At 39.5% G+C, this 25,155-nt stretch overlaps 1 protein-coding gene across 5 annotated transcripts in view; it reads right to left on the bottom strand.

Moving 5' to 3' along the window:
• Positions 1–455: 455 nt before the first annotated feature.
• PDE8A (phosphodiesterase 8A) overlaps positions 456–25,155 on the bottom strand; it is a 151,022-nt gene continuing 126,322 nt past the window's right edge. For 4 of the 5 annotated variants that reach the window (XM_030457442.1, XM_030457438.1, XM_030457441.1 and 1 more), the window contains 15 exons: positions 23,090–23,178; positions 21,793–21,844; positions 21,638–21,680; positions 20,802–20,879; positions 19,645–19,715; positions 18,850–19,014; positions 16,626–16,674; positions 16,231–16,366; positions 13,636–13,834; positions 10,272–10,489; positions 9,313–9,445; positions 3,740–3,904; positions 2,672–2,801; positions 1,813–1,932; positions 456–1,731 (listed from right to left, as the gene is read on the bottom strand). In XM_030457442.1, coding sequence (XP_030313302.1) covers positions 1,826–1,932; positions 2,672–2,801; positions 3,740–3,904; positions 9,313–9,445; positions 10,272–10,489; positions 13,636–13,834; positions 16,231–16,366; positions 16,626–16,674; positions 18,850–19,014; positions 19,645–19,715; positions 20,802–20,879; positions 21,638–21,680; positions 21,793–21,844; positions 23,090–23,178 — 1,635 coding nt within the window. In that variant the 3' untranslated portion in view covers positions 456–1,731; positions 1,813–1,825. Of the gene's footprint in view, positions 1,751–1,812; positions 1,933–2,671; positions 2,802–3,739; positions 3,905–9,312; positions 9,446–10,271; positions 10,490–13,635; positions 13,835–16,230; positions 16,367–16,625; positions 16,675–18,849; positions 19,015–19,644; positions 19,716–20,801; positions 20,880–21,637; positions 21,681–21,792; positions 21,845–23,089; positions 23,179–25,155 lie in introns of all 5 variants that reach the window. The other variant, XM_030457439.1, reaches the window with a different exon arrangement.

Below are 25,155 nucleotides of genomic sequence, written 5' to 3'. Positions count from 1 at the left end.
GGTCACCAGAGAGGTTCCTTTCTTACCTGTTTTAAGGCTTCTACTGCTGCAGTCCCTGAACTGTGCCATCACCCACCTCTTCAGGAGTTGTTCAAAAAGTCTCTAAAGTCAACTGCATTGACTTTAGAGTCAGCAATTCTTTCAGTGCTTTTGGAGTGCCTTTCTGCCTACCAGAAAGACTGCGAGGATACTCTGCTAATCCTTCAGTAGAAAAAGCATGGCACTGCTTTTAGCTGTGAAGAGACTTGTCTAAGGACACAGGAAAGTTTCATGGTCTTGCCAGTCAGGCCACAAACACAGGGACTTGTCAGCCATATACCACCTTTCATCACCCTTATGCCAGTCCAACCCCCTCAACACTTCCCTTTCCCAGCCACCAAGTCTCTGTTTTTTTAAAAGAATTTAATGTATCTGTCAGTCTGCAAACTAAATATACATCTCGAATGAAATGGCTAGGACTTTGACACTTCTTAAAATATACATTTTATTATTTTCTGGTGTTGACTATGAAGTTTCATTCAAATTGTGAAGGTACACAGCCTTTACAAACTTCTTCAGTTAAAGGTTTTTGTTGGTGGGTTTATGGTCTGTTTCTTTCATGGCAGAGGAGAATACACAGGATATAAAATGCTGAAATTCATTAGATGTTTAGTATTACCTCTTTCTATATGCTGCAGAATGCATTGTAGAAATACTATATAAAATAAGGCAGACTTTGATAGGGAATTCAGTCATAAAATTTTATGAGAGAAAACAAAAAGTTCCAACATATTATTATTTTTGTAGCCAAGGGAAAATCAGGTGGTCTTCACTGGTTTGTGGGAGAACTACTGCAGTTCTGGTGCTCAGACAGTATACATTTCTTGTTTATTCTTCTATTCTCAAGTGAGACCTTTTCAATAAAACTTATTTTTAATTAACATAAATCAGACAATATTTAAACATACACATCTATCCTTACAGTGCAATAAAAATGTATCATTGTATAGTATTTTGTATTTGCATTATGAAAATAAAAGGTCTGTACATCAATTAAATGTATATTAATGAGTATGAATCATGTGAATTTGTAATGCATCTAAAGTTGGCTTTGGCTTTTAAGTATTTATAAATTCATAGAAAATATTGAACATCTAACAAAATAAATAAAACATATCATTTTAATCATAGATGCTAACGATCAACCTCAAAAATTCTTGTGTTATTTTTTACATTTGCTACTAAATTTCTTAAAGAGAACTCACTTTCAGTAGTGCTCAGAAGTGAATGATTGCACCTTCTGTGATGTGAAAAAATAGAGTGTATCTATTTTTCATAGATCAAAATTCCTTCATAGAGAGTTGCATTTAAATGTCTGATTGTTCTACGTAACTGTCTTAAGTGCTTATAAAAAGCATCTTGCTTTCTCATAAAAGCTGTGAGTCTCTATTAATAGATATTTCTTTTTCACTTGCAGGATTGAGGATTATGCAAAATCTTCTAGTGAATATCCTTTTTATGAGGATTCTCCAAGGTCTTCCAGCTTCACATACTGGTATGAAGATATCACAAGAATATGGTCACTAATAAACCCTCTTCAGTACAAGTACTGCAGCAATCCAGTGTAATTCCACTTGATAGATTTGTTTCATTGGAGTCCACACATGGCAGTTTGTGTCAAGTCAACAGCTGACCTCATGTTCTCTTGATTTTGACAGTTCCCCAAGTGCATGGGCTATCCTTACTGTAACACTGAAGAGACAAAACAAATCTGAAATCACATGGATAGAAGTGAGCTTGAATAAATATGCATCTGGTTAGTAAATTACACACCACGGTCTAATTGCTATTCTGGTGGTGGTCGAAGGCTCCGCAGCTTCCTTTCATCTAATCCTTTCCAGTATTTAAAGTTATTATCCAGATGCTGCATCAAATTTGGCAGGTCTGCAAATGCTAGGGAAGAAAGGGCAGAGTGTATTTAGTTTGCAGAATTGAAACAGTCACACGATTTATTCTTCCTAAATATCATTTGAAATGTCTAGACAACTGTGTTAAGTGGGAAAGCTTAAATCTGTCATACTGACACTTGAAATGGTTTTGGCTGTATAGCTTTCATCACTCATGCATCACTCAGGCCACTGAGAACTCTTCTGCAAGTCTGTTTAAGGCTGGTATTGCAAGTCCCAGCAAAGGGACCCATTTTCCAGGAGAGGCATAGCTATTATGCTCGTAATTATTCTACTTCATTGACCCTCAGTCACATGTCATGATCTGGCATTTAGGAGAGTCACATTTCTGACCACTTTTACCACGAAGACAGCACTTGGAGGAAAATAGCTGCTCCCCCAAGCAATTTCCAGATTGTAGAAATTTGTCTTGAAGAATAACTGCTATTAACATGAAGAAAATGACTGTGCCCCAAGTGCTATCAAGAATATGTTCTGTTCCCCATTTACAAAGCATCCAGTTTAAAATTAAGGAAGTTAAATGTTGCTTTAACCTTAAAGAGAAGCAATGAGAATGGCTCATAGCAGTATAAAAATGCATCTGCTTAACAATGAAGTTATTAAGCAGAAATCTTCCCTTTTCTCCCCCTTTTTTTAGAAGCCATAAGAAAGCGACTTTATATCATGGTAGTTTCAAATGTTCACAAAATACTTCTTGTCAGAAAAGACAGTAGAGTTCTGCTTACCATCCCAGGCATCAAACATATCAGTGATGAAGTAATCAATGAATGATATTTGGGATTTGGGGATGCTGCAAGTATTTCTGTCAAAAACAGGCATCACAACAGGTAGACCTTGTCTCTTTTCTTCATCAGTCTGCAAAAAAGTGTTGTGATTATTCATCTCAGACACATTCTGCTAATGGGCTTCTTTTAGCAGCAGATTGTCTGGCATTGACTAGAGCATGCAGCTGTTAAACAAACAGAGGAACCTGAATAAATCTGAAGATGCAGCAACTTCATCTTAAGCCCCAATTTGTCTATGTTTCAGCCAAACAGCAGACAACCCGTGCCTTCCCGTGGTTCCCATGAAATGATCCATTTACTTCCTGCACAAAGCTCGCACACAAAGCTGACCCTAAGTAGCTTCACACATTACTGATAAAGTTATGACTGCTTCAGAGCTAAAAGATGCTCAACCATTCTCAATTTTGAATGGAAGTGACATTCAGTACAACTCGGGACGGCAAAGTTTATTTTTTATCCTCTTTTCCCACCCCTGAGGTACCAAGTCCCAGTCACAGTATCTGGTCTGTCATCTGTAAAAATGAATGTCCTCTCCTTTTCCCCATCTCCATAAAACTTTTCTTCAGACCGTGCAAAGGTCTTACAGCATTTCTTGGAGAGTGTTGTTCCCATGCTAACACTAGGACCTGATGATTCTGTTGTTCAGGCACAGAGAGCAGATGTGTACACAGAAGGCACCTTCCTCTGCCTCTGCTCATGGGAAGGTGTTCGTAGGCAAAACTCAAAAAGCCCAGCTCCAAACTGAACAACTTGGAAGCTTAAATTTTTCAAGAACTGTACTGTAGAATTTGACTTTGTCTGAAGGCATCTTTTCTGGTATTGTATTGTATTGAGTCATATAATTTAGTCAATATAATTTAATGAGTAATATAATTTAAAATAAAAAAAGTTGTTGTTTTTCACATTACATAACGCAGCTGCAGATGTTCTGGCAATGTATGCATCCTTCTCTTTCCTTTTGGAGAGATGCTCCCCTGCAATCTCAGCAGCCCATTTTAGCTGCCTTACCTGTGCAAAGTATTCCTCAGAGATACGTCCAGCCCACTCTATGCACTGCTGGATGGGTCTGCAGGGGTTGGAAATGTCAGCACACTTTATCAACATGCGTTTGATCAGGATACGGTTTTCAGGAGATGTTAGAACAGTTTTGACTGAGTCTCCATCGCCATTATTCTGTAAGATTTATAAATTAAAAACAGCCCATTAGCAAGGTCTCTGTCCACTTATTCAGAAGCTTTTTGCCTTGGGAATGCTGTCAGCAGATCCTACAGGGATCAGTCCTGCTACCGGTTACCAAATTTGATGCCCACCCACATTTATAGGGGGATTATGAACATCAGGCACAGCTCTGAACTAGCACTGAACTCCAGTTTCAAGATTCACTCACTGTCTTTGTGACAGATCTCCTGGGCATCTTTGGGCAATTAATCTAATTCCTCTATGTCTTATCTGCCTCCTTAAAAGTGTGGAGTGGATCCATTCATCACTACACACATAGTGGTGAGAACTATGTAGGCAGAAAAAATGTAGTTCTCTGCTGAAATCCAAGGATTAATGGACTTGCAGATAAAGAGCAGAATAGCTGGTTTAAAAAAACCAAAGGGCTGACCCGAGATGCATGGTCATCCTCTGCAGGCAAACCTCATCAGCACAAGCATCAATCATTCTGACAGCACTGCTGCTATTAGGAGACTCAGATCCCACACTGCCTCCCAGGCAGGCTCCTCGTTGCCTTCCACTGGAGCCATGTTAGTGCAACAGTCTCTGACCTGACTGGAGTTTTATCAGTATTAAAGCAATGTATTAGGGATATGCTTTTGAACAGCCTCATCTTTCCTCTGCAAGTCCAGGAAAGTTTTCAGCCTCCACACAGCTTATATTTGGTTCCCAGGCTGCATACATAAGCATGACAATGGTACTCTATATTTGGAGTCATTATACAGCTAGTATGAGTAAAGGCCCTGATGATCCAGATTAAAAGCTATTTTCTGTGGAGCTATGATGAAGTAAGTTTCCAAAGGAAAGTTTCACGATTAAAATATCTTTAAAAATTACCTACAAGTACAAAATTATTACTTGACTCCTTAGGGATGGGTAGGTACAGAAATTTACACCTTCTATTCATAACAAAAACTCTCTGAAGCAAGGAATATATTAAACTTCTCTGGCACCTAAAAAGGTCTTGGTCTATAGTCAGAGCAATGAAGAAGTAACAGCACTAATAATGATAATCATAATAATAATATACCACCAATTTCTGCACAGTGAAGAGGGAGATACAAAGCAGCAGAAACATTCTGATCTTTTATTAGAACGTATTTTTTCAGAACAAAGTTCTTACTGAAGGAAGAACCTGACAATAATAAAAAAAGTTATTTGATAGTGTACTAGCTCAGAAACACCAGCTCTACAGTTCCTACCAAAATGAGACTCCCAAACCAATTGTCTCTCATTTTTAGATACGTGAAAGGGAAAATACAGAGGAAACAAGAGTCCAATCTCCAAACACATGGCAAAATAGCATAAAAGAAAGCTAAAGTGCTGGAAGGTCCAGAACTATAGGCATTGTGTAAAAATTAATATAGATTATTATTATTAGAGATCATTCTGTTGAGGATAGTAGAGAATTCCCTAGTAGGTGAACCACCAGGAATGAAGAAAGGATGTTTGCTTCCGTGATCTGTTCAAACCAAGGGCAGAGTTCTGCTCGCTGGATGCGGATGTCTTGGGAATAAAATGTGCTCAGTCCCAGCATCCTGCTCAGAGTGCAGAGGTGTCTCTGCATGTCAGATGTTGGCTTCCTGTCATAGGCTTAGGTGACATCATGAAGGGAAATGGGAGGATAAAGGATGCTGGAGCTGGAAAGGATTTTTTTCGGTTTATGAAACAAAAGAAGAAAGGAAACAAACAGAGCAGCTTCTCAGCATGGCTCTTTGAACAAATATGTATAAAAATAATAAATAAAAAAAATAAGTGGAACTGTCCCATTTGGAACACACGGTTGGCAGCTCAGCCTGCAAACACTACACTGAGTCACTGCCATAACTGGAAACCAGGCCAGGAAACACACACTGCCTCTGCAACCAGATACACAACCAGGCTTGGAAGAGGATCTGCCAGTGTTGTTCTGCAAGTAACAAACAGAGCAAATGACTGGGTTTACCCACTGACACATTACTGGCCTTTTCATAGGAACTCTCTGAACAGAAACTCCCAACCAAAAGAAGGGAAATTTTTGCTTCTTTTTTTCAATAAAAGTTGTATAGCCTTTGCCTTTCTTCCCATCCTTGATCAGAATTTGCTGTGAAACACAAATGCCTTGTGAGGCAGATTATTTCCCTGCAGCCTCCAGGGTAAAATTAAACTTCTGTTTGATTTTTTTTTTTTATGCTGCTGTATTTGTTTTTCCTGTCTGAATGCACAGGTTCAAGCCCCACTCTTCAGCAGCAATAGCCAGTCGCCTCTCCATAGCAGGCAAGAAGAGTTTGGTTCCTTGGATGGATGCTGCTGCTCAAAAGCCTGCTGCATCCCAATTCCTGGGTCTGCAAGAAGAGGGTCTGTGCAATGAGCCTGGCCAGTACTGAGCCCTCTGGCAGGACCAGGTGTCTTAAACCCACCAGCAGCAGCTCCTTTTCCTCCTCCATGTGTCTTCCTTTCCTATGCTGAATGCTGCTACACTCATCCAGAGAAGCTGCCCAACTGCATCCCTGCAGGTTTTCCAGAGCTATAAAGACAGGACATTTCTCAGGAGTACTGAGAAAACATATCTTCTAGTGAGCTTATGTGCCCAAAGACACTGGATGGTGAGTAGGGATGCTATATGGTAGCACTGGGATGAGTAAAGAAATGCTATGAAGCAGCTTCTTCATCTGCAGACTAGAGCATACATACAGCAAAGTGTCCTGGCCTTTCCTGGCTAGCTCACCTGACTGTAATCCACCAAAAATTGCTTCTCCCCCTTTTTTTCTTGTTTCTTACAATCAAGAAACTGAGCAGAGAAAGTTTAGCCTCACAGTTTTCCATCCATGTTACCGTCCCTAGGTTTCTATTTTAATATCCTAAAATTAAAAATGTGTATCAGACATTGAAATACATGTCCTAACATGTACTTCTTAAAATTGTTCTAAGCAAAACTGGTTCTGTTGAAAATTCCAGAATCATAAATGTCTTTATATGTACGTCTTTTAAAAAAGGCTACAATGAAACAGCTTTATCATCTACAGCTATGGTTTTAGGCTAGCCTTTAGGCTGACACTTAGAATTAAGATTTTGTTTAATATCGTTCATAAATGCCAACTTAAATTGTTTGGTTTAATTTTCACCACCAGGTGTCTGCCTCAGGCAAAGATTTTCACCCCCCCCAGAAAACCCCCTGCAGATAAAATTGTTGTTGAGGCTTCTAAATATGAAGTTGGGGGAAATAAGCTCTTCATGCTGAAGTTAAAATCTAGTGTTGTTTTTCTCTTTTTTAATTCCTTCCATCTTTATGAGTGAGGACCTGGAATTCAGTAAGAGGGATGGTTTTGGGGTAAACCAGTCACCTCTCCTGTGAAATTCTGCTGGACAAGTTACAAACTTTGGAGAAAAAAGTTGTGGTTTGTGTAGACTCAATAGGGATTTTTGGAACCTGGGACTGAACAGGACTCCCCCTGCAACTGTCCTTGGCTGTGCTGGACCAGGCACTGTCCAGGTGTTGGCTTTGTAGCTAAAAGGTCCCTCCTCTACTTGCAGTAAACAAAACCTGCAGAAAAACAGCAGCAGGGAGAAGGAGGTTGTTGCCTGATTATGATGCAAAAAAAAAAAAAAAAAAAAAAAATCAAACAGTGAAGGAGTGGAGTGGCACAGAAGTCCTGAGAACTGCAAAGGAGAGAGGAGACTGGCAAGCAAACAGAACTCAATAAGTGGAGGAAAGCTGAAAAAGAAGGGACTTGTTGAACGAAGAAGATGGTGGAGGAAAATGGAGGAGGAAGAGGCAGAGCTAGTGAAAAGCCAAAGATCACAAGGGTGGGTGAGAAGTGAAAGGTGAGTGGCAAGGCAGTGAAGGGTCTCTGAAGTCAGAGCAGCCAGTGAAAAGTAGAATCCAGCAATACAATTAAGGGCTGACTGTATCATAACACATGCATATAAATGGAGTCATAGGTTGAAAAGATGGTGGTAGTCCTGCTACTTGCCAACCTTTGACAACAACTTTACAATTTAAGCCTTTTTTTTTCCACCACTTTATTTGGATTAGGTAGGACACTACCTGTGCTAGGTTTAGTTATTGAATGATCGATCTAAGGAGAAATGTGTGCATAAACTGCTCTTCTCTAAGTTCTGGTAGCAGTGAACAGGCACTTGTAACACAGTCTAAATCTCTCCTGAGCAGTGAATTTCATAATTACATAAGGTCCAATACAGCACACAGCACCCACAAAAATAAACAGTGACTTTAAGGCACATTCTGCACTGTGAGACTGTCTGGGGAAAATACTTCATAGCCACAGCCTTTTTCCTAGATTAGCCAGTAAACCCAGTATCCTATTGAGACTTTGGCTTCACATTCACATACTTCTCATTAGCATTGCTGGGTGCCAAGAACAAAGCTAATTCTAGCATTTACTCCTGTGGATAAAGGTACTCTCCAATTAAGTTCCCATCTGCTTCTGATGGGTGAAGGAACAAGGCCCGTTCTACTCCTGCCTTCAGATAATAAAAAGATCCCCTCCCTCATTACTCACAACAGCCATAAATGTGGCTTTCTAAAAAAGATGCCAAATAAACATAGAAAACCATAACAGCTCCTGCAGGACGTTACCACCAATGCAAACTTTATTATAATAATCTCTGAAAATCTTCTCTTTGCAAAAACCATTCCAGCAAAATTATACATTGCTCTTACTGGCAGCAAAACTGCTGGTTGAAGCTGTTATTGAAACTGGTGTGGTTTTTCAGACTGAGTTCTTAACAGGCAATTTCATTGTGTCCATGGGGTTCCAGATGGCTATTGATTATGTCTACATGATACATAATGCCACCATCATCTATTTTAAAGATTAAAAAAGAAAGACAGAAACTCCAGGAGTGCTGCCAGGCAGCCCTGAAGGCTGAGGGCTCTCATTTCCAGAGAAATGTGCCATATGGCAGTCAATGTACCTGCCCCTGTGCTGCACCACCAGTGGTTCTCCTTGTGAGCCAGAGAGAAATTCAGCTTCTGTTCTGAGACAAATCTTGGCCCCTTTGGAGAAATGGCCAACACCAATGCCCGGGTTTGCCACTAGCCCTCTCTCCATGCAACTGACCAGGTCCATCAAAATGGCATTTTTAACAGGAAAATATACAATTCAAGCTTCTGTATACAACCCAAATACAATGTCGAAGCACTGCAATTTTAATAGAATCCAAGAGAGTTCCACCCATCCTCAACATATGTGGTATCATGTTAAACAGGACATTCAAACCCAGAGGTGAAATACAATTTCTAGTCTCTCTTTTTCCATGTTTCTGATGAACTTTCTTAGAATCCATGTGGGGATTTCCTACTGCCAAGGTTTCCCAGTCCCTGCCTGGTCATTTTAAGGAGTACTTGCAGTGTTGCTTACCCCATTTTCTTCTAGTGCTGCCAAGGGCTTATTAATGCTGTTGACAAACTTGTTGACATGCTCAAAGTGCTTTGTCATTTCTGTTGCTAGGACCATGTCAATAATGGCTTGGCGAAGGGTTCGATACTCGTTCCTGTTTAAAGAAGGAAACAATTAAGAATGCTGGCTGGGGCACAAAGAACTGCTGGCTAAAAAATGCTAGAGACCATTTCCTTTGAAGAGAGGTGCTGGGAGGAGAAAACCAGTAATAAAGGTTTGGACAGCTGCATCTGTGCTGGATGAAGTACCCTTTGGTGTGCAGAGAATATGTATTATGACTGGATCTCTAAGAGAAACAGTGCCAGAGCTGGTCAGAAGCAGAGGTCCCAGCTACTCAGGAGAGCTGCAAGGACATGGCACACTGGCATACTCCCAAGGCTTTTAGCACAGACACTCAGCAGTGGCTCATACTCCAGCCAATTTTTCAGCAACACTTTTCTGGCTTACCTTGAGAGAGCCAAGGCAATGGTCACATCCTCACCCCAAATGCCTTTCTAGGGCTGGAAGAACAACAGGTTCTTCAGTATCCTCCCCGTTGCAACAAATCATTTAATTTTTGACTGATGTTCTGTGACTCCTTCTATCCTGGTTTTACCCATTCAGCCACAGCTGGTCCTCTACATCCAATGATCCAAAATTATTCTTACAGACTGGCTAACATCAGGATTTATGCAAAGTTCCTTAGCTAGAATCTGCCTTTTTATCCACAGGAGGAACTGAAACCATGGGATTACGTCTAAATCTGTGCAGTTGAGGCAGAAGCACTCTACAGTTTTAGAAGCAAACTTCCACAAGGACTACAGGCAGCTATCCACAAGGCATGGCCCTTCTCTAGGATGCTTGTTTGCATTATCTCATGTTACACAAAAGAAAGCAAAAGATGGTAGCAAGCAGGCAAGGCCCCTGGATGTGAAGCTTACCTCTCCATGTTTTTAAATATATTGCATTTGTCATCCCGGGTGGTGAGCTGGAAAGCCAAGGCAGCATGATGGCTCTCCAGCACTGCAGTGTCATTGTAGAGAATTGCCAGCTCACTGCCAGCATTGCACAGGAAAGAATTTGTTCTTCCTGGGTGATCCACGTCATGGACTGTGGCAGCGATGAGTGCGGCAACCTCATCAATCGGATCCAAGGTTTGCTGAAAATAGAAGGATACTGAGTTCTCCTGGCAGACTCATTAGAAACCCTACTCTGTCCATAAGATTAAGCCAAGTTGCTGAGGAATAAAAGTCAGAACTCTACAGATCAGGAAGGATCACATGTTCTAGAAAGGGCAATGGAAAATTCATTATAAGCTTCACTGAACACTGCAGGAATTTTTTGGCCATTCTGTGCCTCCTGAATTTTGTCTTAGCCACACCTTTTACAAACCACATCAAATCAAATAACTCCAAAGTAATAAATTAGTTTGTGTTCCCTAACAACCCAGAAACCACCTTCACTTTGAGTTATAGTATTTGGCTTGGAAAAAAAAAAAAAAAAAAGAAAGATACTACACCTAAAAATATTCTATTTCCACCAGATGCCTTCATTTCTTTTGGAAACTTCATGTGTCCTAATCACATTCCACTAACGTGCTAGCTAGGTTAACAATTTGTAAGGAAGGTTTCCCATATATGTAGTTCTGTAATAAGTGTCCTGGGCCTACAGTTATAATGAATTCTATGAAGAGCACTTGATAGTTCCATGGAAAAACTACATGACATTTTACTTGCTGTATCAGATTCTGATTCTCTTAGCATGCTGCACGCAAGTGATTTATGTCTACTTAAGTGGTCATTGCTTTATGTCTAATTATAGCCCCATAATGAATTACAAAGCTATTTGAGTTTTAAGGTTTTAATATTGTACTAATAGCATTAAAAAAAGAACTAAGTCTCTCACAAATATATTGTACACACTGGAAATTAGCTTTGTACTATATTTATCTTGAGCTTTAGTGAAGGATCATAGATCATAGAATCATAGAATCATAGAATCTTTGGGGCTGGAAGGGACCTCGAAAGATCCAACCCCCCCTGCCAGAGCAGGGCCACCTAGAGTACATCACATAGGAACGTGTCCAGACGGGTTTTGAATGTCTCCAGTGAAGGAGACTCCACGACCCCCCTGGGCAGCCTGTTCCAGGGCTCTGTCACCCTTACAGTAAAAAAATTTTTTCGAATATTCAACTTGAACCTCCTATGCTCCAATTTACACCCATTACCCCTTGTCCTATCACTGGTCACCACTGAGAAGAGCCTAACTCCATCTCCCTGACACTCACCCCTTACATATTTGAAAACATTGATGAGGTCACCCCTCAGTCTCCTTTTCTCCAAACTAAAGAGACCCAGCTCCCTCAGCCTTTCCTCATAAGGGAGATGTTCCACTCCCTTAATCATCTTAGTAAAAAAAAAGAGAGACACAAGAGTGGAGATGTTCCCAATTGAATCTAGGAGCAGGGAAGATAATTTCCATTCCAATTGGTTTGAATTTAGGTCCACATTGTCTACCGACTTTGTGGTACCATTCAGAATAATTAGACTTGGTAGGTTAAAAGACAATACCCACCCTACTTTACAACTCCTGAAATAGATGCAGTGACTTGACTTTGATGGAGCTATGATATTATTCATTGAGGACTGCCAACAGGGTCTTGTGGACAAGAAAAGGGAAAGAATTATTTCTGCTCTAGGTTCATAGGTACCACTTTCTGAAATACTATCTACTGCTGTGTGTCAGCTTCTCTCTTCTTTCTTTCAGCTCCTGCTAGTGGGATTCATTTTTTGTGGTACTAAGTTAGGAGAGAGATTTTTAGAACAGAATTTCCTTAGAGGGACACATTGACCAGTGAGTGCTCAGTCTGGCTGAGAAAAACCTGTGCAGATGGGAAGTGCACAGAAACTGGAGAATACTTCACCTGTAGGACCACAGCAGTGCACCTCATGCTTATTTCCTGAGTCTGACATTAACAAACTTCACAGTGATTTACAGCACCTTTACCCCAGACTTCAGGTCAAGGATTCTAACTTTGTCATCTTAACTCCTGTGGCACAGAGGTGGAAATGATTCTAAGAACATTGCTTCACTTTGGGAGCCACAAAACTTTCCTATGCAAGATCCAAGTTCAAATTACTGAAAAAAATCTCAGTGTTACTTGCATGGCAGAACCTGGCCTTCCATATTTAGGTTAAGTTAAACTCTGGACAACACAAAAACAGCTGTTACTCTGAAAATGTAAAGAGAGAATTTTGACCTTTGCTTCTGCTCCTGCTGCTGCTGCAACATTTTTTTTCTCTTCCTATGTCTACAGAGGAATGGAAATAACATTCTGGAAGAGGAGGAGGCAGTTATGCTTCCCTGGCATTGAAATGCATCCAGATTTTGTCTGGTTTTCTTATATTTTCTTGGGAAAACCAGCTAAACCTCTGGTAAATCAGGGGCTGAAAATATCCAGTGAAGTTCTATTCTCACTTGGCATATAGTATTTGTAGGTCAGCCTCTGGAGAACATACTAAGGAGCAGCATCTCCAGGTTAAGGGATTTGCTACATTTAAAATGAACTGTGAGGAGCCTGTTTACAGTCACAAATGTCTTAGCCAGGTGCCCAGCAGTAGCACTATCCTTAGGCAGGCCAATTTAGCATAATTTCTATCAAAAAATGCATCCCAAAAATATGCACTGCCACTTCACTGCAGACACATGCAAGCACTGCTTTAATTCCCCTTCTCCAGTCTGCCCTCCAGGCACGTGTGGACAAAGGTTGCTCTGATTTACTCTGCTTGCCAGTGGCTCTGATATGCCAGTGGCTGTTATGATACAAGGAACCTCAACAAGAAATCTTTTCCTGTAGTTGCCTCCCAGGCAGTCTCTTTCAGCCTCAGGGCATCTCATCCAGTAGGTGACACAGCTTTGGAAGCATTAACCCGATTTTCTGCCCTATATTGTCCTGGGAGCCTTCTGCAAAACTACCATCACAAGGCATAAGAGATGCTGATTTATTACATTAAATTTGCATTTGGCATGTATTGTCACAAAAACTGTTCTGTCATTAGCTCTCCTATCTGAGAAAATATAATAAGACAAAGAAGTTTTCTTTTAAAAGGAGGTTTTCTTGTTCTCCCACCAAGAATAGCTCAATTCCCATAACATTAGCATCCATCCTGCATCCCAGTTCTTTGACCTCAATCACTAAACTGTTGGCACTGGGCAGACGTTTGGCTTTTTTTTTTTTTTGAGACTTCTCCCTTTGACCACACCTATATTTCCCACCTACACTGTTTCTTACAAATGTGGACTCACCTTTACTCTTTCTTTAGACAAGAAATATGCAGTGGCATGCAGAACATCTGCTGAGTGAGTAGAGTTATGGTAGGAGTTGGAGGAATGGTAGTTAGCTTCAATAACTTGTAACCATGACCTCAGAGTCAATTCTGAGCAGTTTAGAAATTCACAGATTCCAAAGCGAGCAAATATTTTGAGACCCAGATAAACCAAAGGCCTGTGGAGAAAAAATAAACACAAAATTTTAAAACATTTTAACCAATGACATGTCAGATTAGGTATAAGGACTTGTTAGAGAATTACAACCCAGACCTGTAGAAATGTTCTGCTTACCCACACTCCCAGAATCATGCCAGTTCCTGACACTTCCAGAAGGTTCTATACTGCCAGTCAAAATGAGATAAAATAGCAACTACTGAAGTTTGCACATGAGAGGAGGGAAGTAATCTTGCTGCTGCCATAGATTCCTAAACTATCTTGCTTACAGTGAGATTATATATACCTATACTATACAACGCTGCAATCACTATTCTTTCTGTGCTGCAGATTCTCTTGCATCAACCCTTGCAGGTTTCCAGTGCTCACAGAGTTTGCATGCAATGGAGGATGAGATATGAGGTATTCAGGAACCAAATGACTGGACCAGAGTATGCTATTCCTAGAAGACTATGAAGGCCAATTGAACATTCAGGCTAACCCAGCTGGAAACCTGTCTCCAAAAATAGCCAACATCACTGTATTCCAGTATTCCTGCTACTGCAGGAACAGCAGCATGGAATATTTATAATCTGAAAGATGTGAAAATGTAGTATGTTTATTAGAGCAAATGAAAAAAAAATCAAGTCTTAGGCCACTAGCCTTATTTCAAATCCACTTAATACCACTGTTTTCTTCTTCAACACATTTTTTGCTTAAGAGGAACAGGCATAGTGGTAAAAAATTTCAAATGTGGGTTCTTAAAAGTAGAACTTAAACCTGTATTTTGGAATCTCATTTTGCTGCTTGATTCCAGATGCATCAAGCACTGATCTCTAGCTGTAGCTGACAGGTGAAGAGAGGCCATTTAGACTTGCTGAGGTCATGTAGAGCTGGGTGTACATCTTTCAGCATACACACTCAACAATATAGTGTGTGTCATACAGTAGAATCATAATATACCAAAGTTAAATCCCCCTGAGGCCTCCCCACTGCTGTCAGACAAATGCTTCTCTAAGTTCCTCCAATTACAGGGAACTGTAATGAGCTACAGTTTAAATTTAATGATTTATCTTGGCTTTACTACTGTATTATCTGCTTAGATTTCAAGAAAATACTAATAGCATATTCATAGCTGTGACTCATTGAAGATCACATAAATCCTCTTAATAGATGAATTGCCTTTATTTAAACACAGGAGGAAGCAATCCTAATTCTAATATCTTTAATAAGAGGGCAGGAAACAAAATTCATGGTTTATCCCCTGTGGTCTCTCCACATCAGTAAGAACAAGAGAAAACTTTTTTTTTTTTTAATTACTGTATCTATAGCCCTCAATTAGCAATGGAAATAAAGCAAAGAAAAATAACCCTTAAGTAACTGGATGCAAATTTCTTCGCTTACAATAAAATAACTTTAAAGAAAAATAGAAACATGATTTTTTTCTCCATTTTTGGCTCATAAACCATGGTCTAAAAATCAAGTGCATATATTTTAAGTTAATGACTGATCTATCTTTGACATTTTTTTTAATACCTTTGGAAGCTCTTATGGATCTGGGATTTTGATTGCAACAGTCAATGCATTGCAGGACTTAGCTTCCAAACTAATGTCTCATAGAAACTTTAGGGTAAGATAAAGGTTGATACATGAAACTTGGCCCAAAGGAGAACAGTTGATATGCATCAGCAAATAAACTGAAGGATTTAAACAGAAGGATCAATTTACAGTCTTAGCAGAAGCATTTGTAACTAATGAAGTACAGGCTATGAGAACTGCTGATCTACTTCTGAAAACTTCTCTGATAGAAATTAGTATGGCCTACTTTTTGTACCAGTTAATAATCTTCACTTAATCTTACCAGAAAACATAGTTTGCCAAGATTTTAGAATAAAGACCCTCCTCTAATCCCAGAGAAAAGCAATGGGAATTCTGCTGAAAAGTTGTATGGAACTGCTGAGGAATAAAAATTACCCAATTACATGGACAGAAAATAAAACATGATCTGTATCATCTGATCAAATTAAGACCAGCATGTTGACTCTGTGTGTAGATGGCCATAATTTAAATCTGATTCCCCACAAGAAAAGAATTTGATTTGTAGAACTTTTCTATTCTTAAGAACAGAAAAGGAAGACTTTATAAATGATGTTTTGTTATTATGCCATATCAAACTTATAAAATCTTCACTTACATCCCCTGGGAATCTGCAGGAAATAATGTATGATGAAACAGAATTTATTTAATGGGTTCATACACAACTAGACATTACAATGAAAAAATTTTAAACATCTGACTTTGAAAATAAAAGTAATTCTGTTCTAAAAACACAGGCAGAGAAGCTAAAAAACTGATTACAGGATGACATTTAAGTTAGTTTGCAGTAACTTCAATTTATGAGCTCTGGAGTTTACTGACCTTTTATGGGTGGCAGCCTCAAGTTCAAAGATATCAAAATCCCAGTGTTCTTCATTTTCCATTGCCTGTGTTATCCGTGGGGGAATGTCATTGAGGGAGATGGGAGAGATCAAACTGCCAGCGACCTGATGAGTTTCTGTCGAGGAATATAATTGCAGATCTCTATTAATAACCTGAGCTACACTTTTACTCAATGTACATGTTTTCTGTAGTAAAGCCTGACAACTCTCGTTTCTACGATGCTCAGAAAAGCTGCAGATCAATGCTTATAAATAAAAATAAAACAAAACAAAACAAACAAAGCTTATTCAAAAGAACACCTGACCACATTTGTTTTGTTTCTTACATTTCTTACCATGTTTTAACATCTCAGAAACCACAAAATCAAAACTTACGTTTTGCTGTCAATATGTATTCATTCCCTGATAATCTTCGTAATCCATCCTATTAAATTAAAATTAAGAGTTAAATGCAGGGAATAGCACAAAAGGTCTATAAGATGATGACACCAAATAGTAGCACAATGACTTTCTGCAACCTGCCATAGTGATCAAGGCTGCCTCTCCCTTAATGATGTGTACTATTATGAGTTGCTTGTTTTACATCTAGTTCATAAAAGAGAAGAAACTGCAGAACATGGGACACCGCATCAACTCAGGTCAGTGCAAACTCAGGTTCCTCTGGTGCAGATGGAGATCTGAAATTACAGCCTTGCATTCACCTTCATCTGGACAGCACAGATACAGGTTCTGGATGTGTGCCATGAACCAGGCACTGTATGTCTGCATACTTCCCATCAACAAGCAAAGGTGATTGGTGGGAAGGAAGGGATTGAGACAAACTTCTGCTCTCCTCACCCTGGTCATGGCAGATCAGGTCATCTCAGCAGCATAAGAACCTCATGATTTGCTGCTGGGATTGTAGTGCAACAAATTACTCTGAGCCATCTCTCTTATCAAAAAGAAGGTATGTTTGTTTATTCTCCAGTTCAATGCCTCTGAGGCTTAGCTCTGACATGACACCTAGATGTGCAAACTGAGATGAAGCATTAAAACTAACAATAATATATTTAATATTTACTTTTCAGCTCATAATTGTAAATGCTACAGTGCAAACACTGCTTCCTTTTTTGATATATACAGATTCTATTTACTGCATATTAACATTTAGCCCATGATATAAAAAAAAAATTATGAAAAAAAAATCTCTCTGAATGAACCTTGCTAAAAATGGTTTGTAACTGATGTAGAGCAGAAGTAAATGTGGATTCTATATCTGAACATGCAGTTTTGACATTTAAAGGAAGTGTTACATCTCATTTTATTTTCACATTTGTAAGTATATTATTCTGGAGTTCTGTAAAATGACTCAGTGACTCTTCACTAGCTCTGCTATGACACAAGTATCTAGGACATCATATGCTGTGCATCATCTAGAATCAAAGATGATTTTTTTAAGAGTTGAAATAGCAGGTGTAATGCTATCTGGCAAATCTATTTTTGAACTCCAAATGCCCTTCCCATCATGAATTCTGCTTGAGAGATTAAATCCAGTAACCCACTTCTTGTTCCCCTACTCAGATGTAACTTCCAAACACAAAATGAAATAATATGACTGGTTTCAACAGACCCTTTGCTAGAAAAATGTTTCTCCCAGATGATTTTAAAACTCGTAATATACCACATACCTCATGGCCTGAAATGGTGTTTCTCAGCTTTTCTACTGCCCCACAAAATAGCCTTTTATTTTTAGTAAGGATTTTGTGTTTTGGAATACTGTCACCTCCATGTTCTAGGATCACGGAGTCAGAATAAGAATGTATGCAAGAATCAGAAATTCCCAAAAAGGAGAAAACTGTATTCAAGGAGGAGGAAACATTCACTTTGAGACTGATGATTATATGCAGAGGTAACATTCACCAAAGTTTCTCTAGTTATTATCAAGACACAGGCTCTGAAGGTTTGGGTTCAATTCTTCCTTCACTATGTGCCTTTTGCTCAACTTTGGGTACAATGCTTCTTTCTCTGTTCCTCCTTTTTTCATAACCACAAAATACATATCTTCTTCAGTCTTTTTCCTGCCTTATATATTTAAATCATGAGTTCTGTGGAGCATGATTGTATTTTAATACATGAAAATTCATGTTTCTAGCTCAAAGCACTCTGATCTTTCTATGTGTCTCTACGGGTACAAATACAATCCAAGAAATAGCAGCAAAAATACACGTTTTGCATCCCTTTGAAAACACATTCTTCCTATACACTGAAAAGCCCCCTAAAAAGGCATTCTAATCCTTATTAAGAAATACAAGTGTCTAGCTTTCTTCCTCTCCCATCTAGACCTTTCTATAATGAGTCACATTGAAAAAATAATTAGTTTTCCTTTCCATTTCTAGCAAAACTAATGCTTCAAAGGGATGGGATCATTTTATTTCCATTTTCAGAAATTCATTATTAATGGAGGGGAAAAAAACACAAAACACAAAAAAAGGTGTTTTTTTCCCCTGAAAATTTGGCATTGCTGAGTCAAACTACATGCCATATTATAAAGATGAAGTAACTGGGAAAAATCAGGCAGTGGAACATTAATCAATAGCCATTTGGGGATATATGTACTTACTGTCATTAAGCCTCCAACGAGGTCACTTGTATGTGGATCCTCATCTTTTGTCCCCAGTTGTGGAGAGTACAATTCAGTGGTTCTTAAAATCTCCAAAACCCGGTCTAAAGCTTCTGCAACTGGCATGGGGCTGCTTTCTTGTGCAGCATTGATGATGTTTATTACCTACATTGGACATGTTTTGAATTTAGAAGTGATTTAAGAAAGAAGAGACACCCATCCACTACTAGACATCAAAAACTCATGGCAAATAAACAAGATCTACAACTTTAATTCACATGTGAGAGAATCAAAGAAAAGGGATGCTAATAAAACACTGATGTTTGCTACTGACTCTGGGAACGAGATCCTGGCCTTCAAGACAGCTGTCTTATTGATGACTTTCCTGTTCAAGGCATAGTCTCAAAATGTCTGAATGGATTTTAACATAACTTCTCCCATTTGCCTCTACTTCTTAAAGAGCTGATTTTTGCCAAATCCATGAATGGTTTCAGAAAGCAGTTTACAACACATAAGAAGGGGAACTGTAATCCTTCCTTCTTATAGTCATAAGTCCTTAAAAACATTCATGCAATGGCCAGCCATGTGCAAGGTGCTCTGCTAAGCAGGTTTGGGAGAACTTGTTCAGATCATCCAGCTTGGTGGAGCTTCACCAGAGGGTAGGTGAAACAGGGGAAGAGGGTACACCAGAGGCCAGTAGTCTCTTGTTCCTCAGCCTGGATGCTGCACTGGGGCCTCATGCCAAAATACTCCAGTAGAGCACAAGTGGCAGTAGGTAGTGACAGTGCACATTACCTTGGTGATGGGTGCTTCAATAGTCATGGAATGTATCCTGGCCATAGAAGAGTGACGCCTTTGTGAGCTGCCTGTGTGGAAAACAAAGCAGAATTTGGGTCCTTATTTCAGTGACAAAGCATGGAGTGGAGTCAGTCAAAAAATCTTGATGCATTTTCTGAACTGCTTACTCTGCTCTGACAACCTATTGCAGAATGCATACATGTGCTTCTTGTGCTGGGACACACGGGTGCAAGGAGATGCTTGCTAAACCACTGATACCCATGATTAGAGATCAGCAGCTGTAGCAGCCTGACAAAATCATGGCTTTGGTTTTTCTAACTAATTGAGATATTAAACTAACACTCAGTTAAAGGACTATACACATGTGTGTGTGTATTTATTGGGAGACCTGGGTAGGTAACTATTGCACTTAAGTTATGACAGGATATATCTACTTTTGCTGCCTGATGCAACATGACAAGTCATAATGAATCAGAATCCAAGCTGAGGTAAATCAGTGAAGCTCCTCTGAACTAAAGCAAGCCATGCCAAATTAAAACAGCAAGGGGTTGACCTATTATTAATTGTAAATTGAGAAACAAATGTTTCATATCAGTTAGCAATTTTTCTTCTGTACAGAAAAGGCCAAGATAGGCTTTTTCTGGATAATTATGTTGTGCTATCTATAAAATACAAACATATCTCTGTTACTCTTTGTGCTGAGTAGCTCTTAAGAAAAAGAATCAATGCTGGTTTTGCTATACTGGAGTATGATTGAACTCTCACTCTCACAATCCCTCTTCCACCTTTTTATCAAAAGAAGAGGTAAGAAATGTAGGAATTTGTTAGTTTGCCACTTGCCCTTGAAAGTATCTGTTTTGAATCTCATAAGGTCTTCTATGCAGGGTGGTAGACAATAGCTTTCCTTTCTCCATTGATTAAAAAATATACTCAGAGTAGCTCAGGAAAAGAAAATGGGGCTATTTCACAAATGTGAAGTTGTTAATGAATTGATGGCTTGGTAGTTTACTTGTGTGGGTGTGTATGTGCACATACATATATATATTATATATATACAAAAATTTGTATATATTTGTATTTGTATGTGTACATATGTGTGCACACAAAAATCTGACTATATATAAAAATCAGGAAAATGTACTTGTTTAACATACCATCACTCCCTCGTGATGTTGTAGATCTGACATCTAGTGATCCTTTCCTCCTGTCTTTGTGTCTGGAAGTCTGAATATCTGTGGAGCAAATGACATTGTACGATGACATTAAGCTGTGGAGGGAGGTTGAATTCATAGGGTTGAATTTACTGTCCTCTCTTGAGACAGTGATACAATTTTAGTTGTGAATACAACTTCAGCAACACACCCAAGCTCACTCAATTAGCAATGGCCACAAAGAACTGGAAGACCAGAGTTGACTGACACGTGCATACAAGGTGATGTACCCTGGGTTCCTTATGGACTCCAACAGGCACAACCTGTGCTATCACAGCTACAGTTAACAAGTACCTGGAGCATGGATGCCACGGGTGTCTTAAATTGAAATGTTTAATGAAGGTGAATTGTAGTGTACCCACATGTACCCCCAATACAGTTAAAAGCACTGCAAACTCACATGCCACCAGCTACAGACCAGCCACAGTACTGTGACAACCAGATAGCATCCTTCTTATTTCAGATTTTGTCACAGGGATCCACAATCCATAACTGCAATGTGACACTGAATACAGCAATAGCACAGTACCAACTTGGGGCCCCATTACTGTGTTTTCAAGGGTGGGTTTCTTTATATCACTTCTAAAACAAATGAGGCAGGTAGAGAGGGCTTGTATTTATTTCTCTGCCTTTGGAGCTGTATTCCCAGCTTACCACTAGCTAAACAGTACTGTTCAGACTGTCCTGTGCAACTGTTTTCAGTCTGATCACTAACAATGGGATTTAATAATTCCTCTGGTTTGTTCTTCACTTATTAGGACAGAAGAGATGTGTCATACCTGTCTGAGACTCAGCCTGAACACGTTCACATGTCTTCTCTGCCTACAAATTAGTATGATAAATCCAGTTAGTCAGAGCCTTCCCATTACTTTATATTCCCATTTGTAATATTTAGGGTTCAAACTAAAGCAAGCATATAACTATTTTCACTTACCTTATTGTTGTCATTGCACAGTCTACTAATTGACACATAGTGTCTAATCTTTCTGCAGGGAAAAAAAAAAAAAAAAAAAAGTGTGTTAACACCCATCCAAACCTCAGCACTAATTCAGTGCTGATACACAAAATGGTTAAGAGCAACAAATTAATATAGGACAAATCCTGTTCTGGCCGGGAGGCTCAGCTGAGACTGGAAAAAGCCCACAGCTCTGCACATGATGGGGAGTACAAAATGAAGGCATCTTTTGCAAAGATTGTCTCTTCCTTTTCCTCTCCACCTGTCCTCCCCTCCCACCCCCCCAGCTTCTTTTGGTCTACTGTAGGATGTTTCAGGTATGATGCAAATGTGAAACATGCAACAGTGCAATCCAACAATTAAAACCTTCTATGGGAGTTAAGGATAGAGCAATCAAGCTGAAAACTACATCCTTGATTACCAAGAAACTTTCTAAGCCAGCTTAAAATGGGTTTTGATTGTTCCATACTTAGCAACATACATACATATTGGTCTTACAAGTTTGGCATCTTAAGCTGAAAATGTCTTCACTGTACTGATGGAGAGTAGAGAACCTTAATTCCAGGGATGAAATCAACCCAAAACACTTTGTTTTAGGAAGTAACTGCATGAGGAAGCTGCATTTGGCCTTTCCTTCATGAAGACACACCTTTCTAAATTATTATCCCAGCCAAGTCTGGAAGATTATGTGCTGTGCTTTTAATTAATCTTTATATTACCTTAGAGGGTTTCAAAACTACTGCTGCGTGCTATCTGAGTACAGGAGGACTTATCATAAATGTATCAAAAACTAACATATATTTGTGTGCTTCAAATGGTCTGTCTGGGGACCAAGCAAGAATAAAGACAAATTTTGACCAGGATCAAAGCACTCAGTGACCTCATTACAGAAAGATATTTGGCAACAGCTATGAGTAGGTAAGCATGGAGAGACATGATAGAGGTACACAGTGGAATGGGACATAGGTCTTGGTGGTACCAACCCAACACAGGAGGAGAGGAGGGTACACTTGCACTTCAGGGAGCATAAGAAGAGTGACAAGTGAGCACAAGTGGATCTTTGGCTGCTTTTATGGGGAGAATTTCACTTTGTCTGCACTCAGCATGTAGAATTTATTTTGCCCCAAGGAATTAAATGTAGAGGTTTGAGGCTCACTTCTTTGCATAAGCTTCCTTTATACTCAGTAACAGGATAATCCAATTTCTGCTGAAAGCAACTGAACTGTAAACTGAGTCTTGATTCAGACCAAATCATGTCTCTAGCTTTCACACTTACCCTCCCTGTCCAACAACAGGTAGTATCTTCACATTTTGCTGTATGCTGTCTCCATTTTTCTTTTTCGCATAGTACATGCCTTGCCACTCCTGAAAAAGGAATTCAAGTGGAAAGAAGTTCAGATAAAACCAGAAAAGAAGCTTTAGCTTCAAACCTTTTTTCATTTAAAGCTGTCATACGACAGAAAACCAGTCAAAACTGGTTGAACTGTGCTTATCCTCAAATTCCTCCCCCGTAACAAACCTGTAGGCCGCTGTGTTGCTGCCAATGCATGCAGAACTTCCAGAGGGGCAGCATGTGAATGTCCTGATGGCAAAAGCCAAAGCTCAGGGGCTGCAGGAATCAGAACTGCTTCCCAACCCTACCCCAATGGTGCTGGGGGTAACTGGGTCACCTGGCAAAGACCCCTGCATGAGCAAGAACTCAGACCAGCCCCTGCCTGCAGCAAGCATCCCTCAGAGGCTCCAGGAGCACAGGGCAGCCCCTGCCCCAGGACCACGAACTGCAGGGCTGCAGCATATTTTGAGTTGGGCATCTAATAAATAGTAAGTAATTAATAATTAATTGATTGCATATTGCATATCCACTTAATACAAACTACCCATGACAGCTGCTGTCTTTCAGTTGAGTTCCAGTTGAAACAGATTTCAGATCAGATCTTACAAATGTATGTGGAAATATCTTCACGAAGCACATGTAACATATTTATTTATGTTAGACTGACAGATCTTGCAGTCAGGCAGGCCAGAGCACAGGTAGAGAGAACAGTTTTGCATATTTGTTGATGAAGCCAGCAAATAAAGACTCCAGCCCTCAGAGAGCTGCATGGTGACAGTCTGTGCAGAAAAAAATATGAAAAGCTTTTCCAAGGATCTGTCGGAGAAAAGAACTATGCATAACAAATTGGGAAGAGAGCATAATGTCTTCTCCTGTGAGCTGCATGAGGAATACAAATAAGAATAAAGCAAACAGCTCAAAATTCAATGTTCTCATAATTAAAAGTATGCATATCAATAGTTTTCTGACAGCCAGGATGAGGCAGGAATGAGTAATTGATCTTTAACTCAGGTAATAAACCCAGAATATGCAGAAAGAGTTGAAGTCATAAGCTACAGATTGGATAATTTTCGTATTGAAAGTGCATCTGTTTCAAGACAGGTTATTCACTAATGTCAACAGATTGATTTTTCAACTTACAAATTTCTAAAACCTGTGAAACTGTGGCAGGAAATATGTGAGGGAAAAGGTCAGCAGAATTCTGAGAAATAGCAGGTCCAAGCCAAACTCCTGCTGGTAGGTAAAGTTCTCCCAGGGACATTCCTTAAACACATTTTAAGAACACCATATGCTCTCTCAGAGCCTCTTTCAGCAATCCAACAGAGAAGAGCTACTTTTCAGGATGTTCTGTCAGTCAGGCTTATCAGTATGTCTACATTACAGCAACACAAGTATAGTGATCAGTCCCTTCTGCATGGCCCAGAGTGCTGGGATAGAATGCAGAGTAAAAACCATCCACAGTACAATAAACACTGTAATCCTTAATAGGATGAATCAACGCTGAGGTTTCAAACTTCATTAAGAAAGCCATGGCAGGCAGCTATCCACTGAGCACTCAGACATGCCTAGGAAGTAGTTCAGCTTTCCTTTTCGACTGGGGCTTCTTGCACTAGACAGCAAAGTTCAGCAAGCTACTTGTAGAAAACAGAACAAAACAAAACAAACACAAGACGCCATGGAAACAATCCCACAGATAGTAAGGCTGAGTTAGGAAGGAATTGCCATAGCCCTTTATCATGGAGCTTGATCACTTTCCCACCCTCTCTGTGAAGATTGCTATCTTGCAAATAATTCCCAAGGAGTGAGAGGAATTGCATGTATTGTCTGATGTACTGATAGCTATCCATCTCACTTCAGAACAAGCACAACTAAGATAAAGAACTTTGTGTCAAACTGCAGAGATCAGAGGCAGCAAGAATTCTGGTCAGAATTACACATTTCATTTTAACGGATGTAATTTGAATCCTGAAAGAGAAGAATGAAGAAGCACAACTTGGTTTTTAACTGCT

This window comes from Calypte anna, chromosome 10 (assembly GCF_003957555.1).
Source record: "Calypte anna isolate BGI_N300 chromosome 10, bCalAnn1_v1.p, whole genome shotgun sequence".
Taxonomy (NCBI): Eukaryota; Metazoa; Chordata; class Aves; order Apodiformes; family Trochilidae; genus Calypte; species Calypte anna.
The sequence above is the reverse complement of the archived record's forward strand: the minus strand, read 5'-3'. Positions and strand labels throughout refer to the sequence as shown.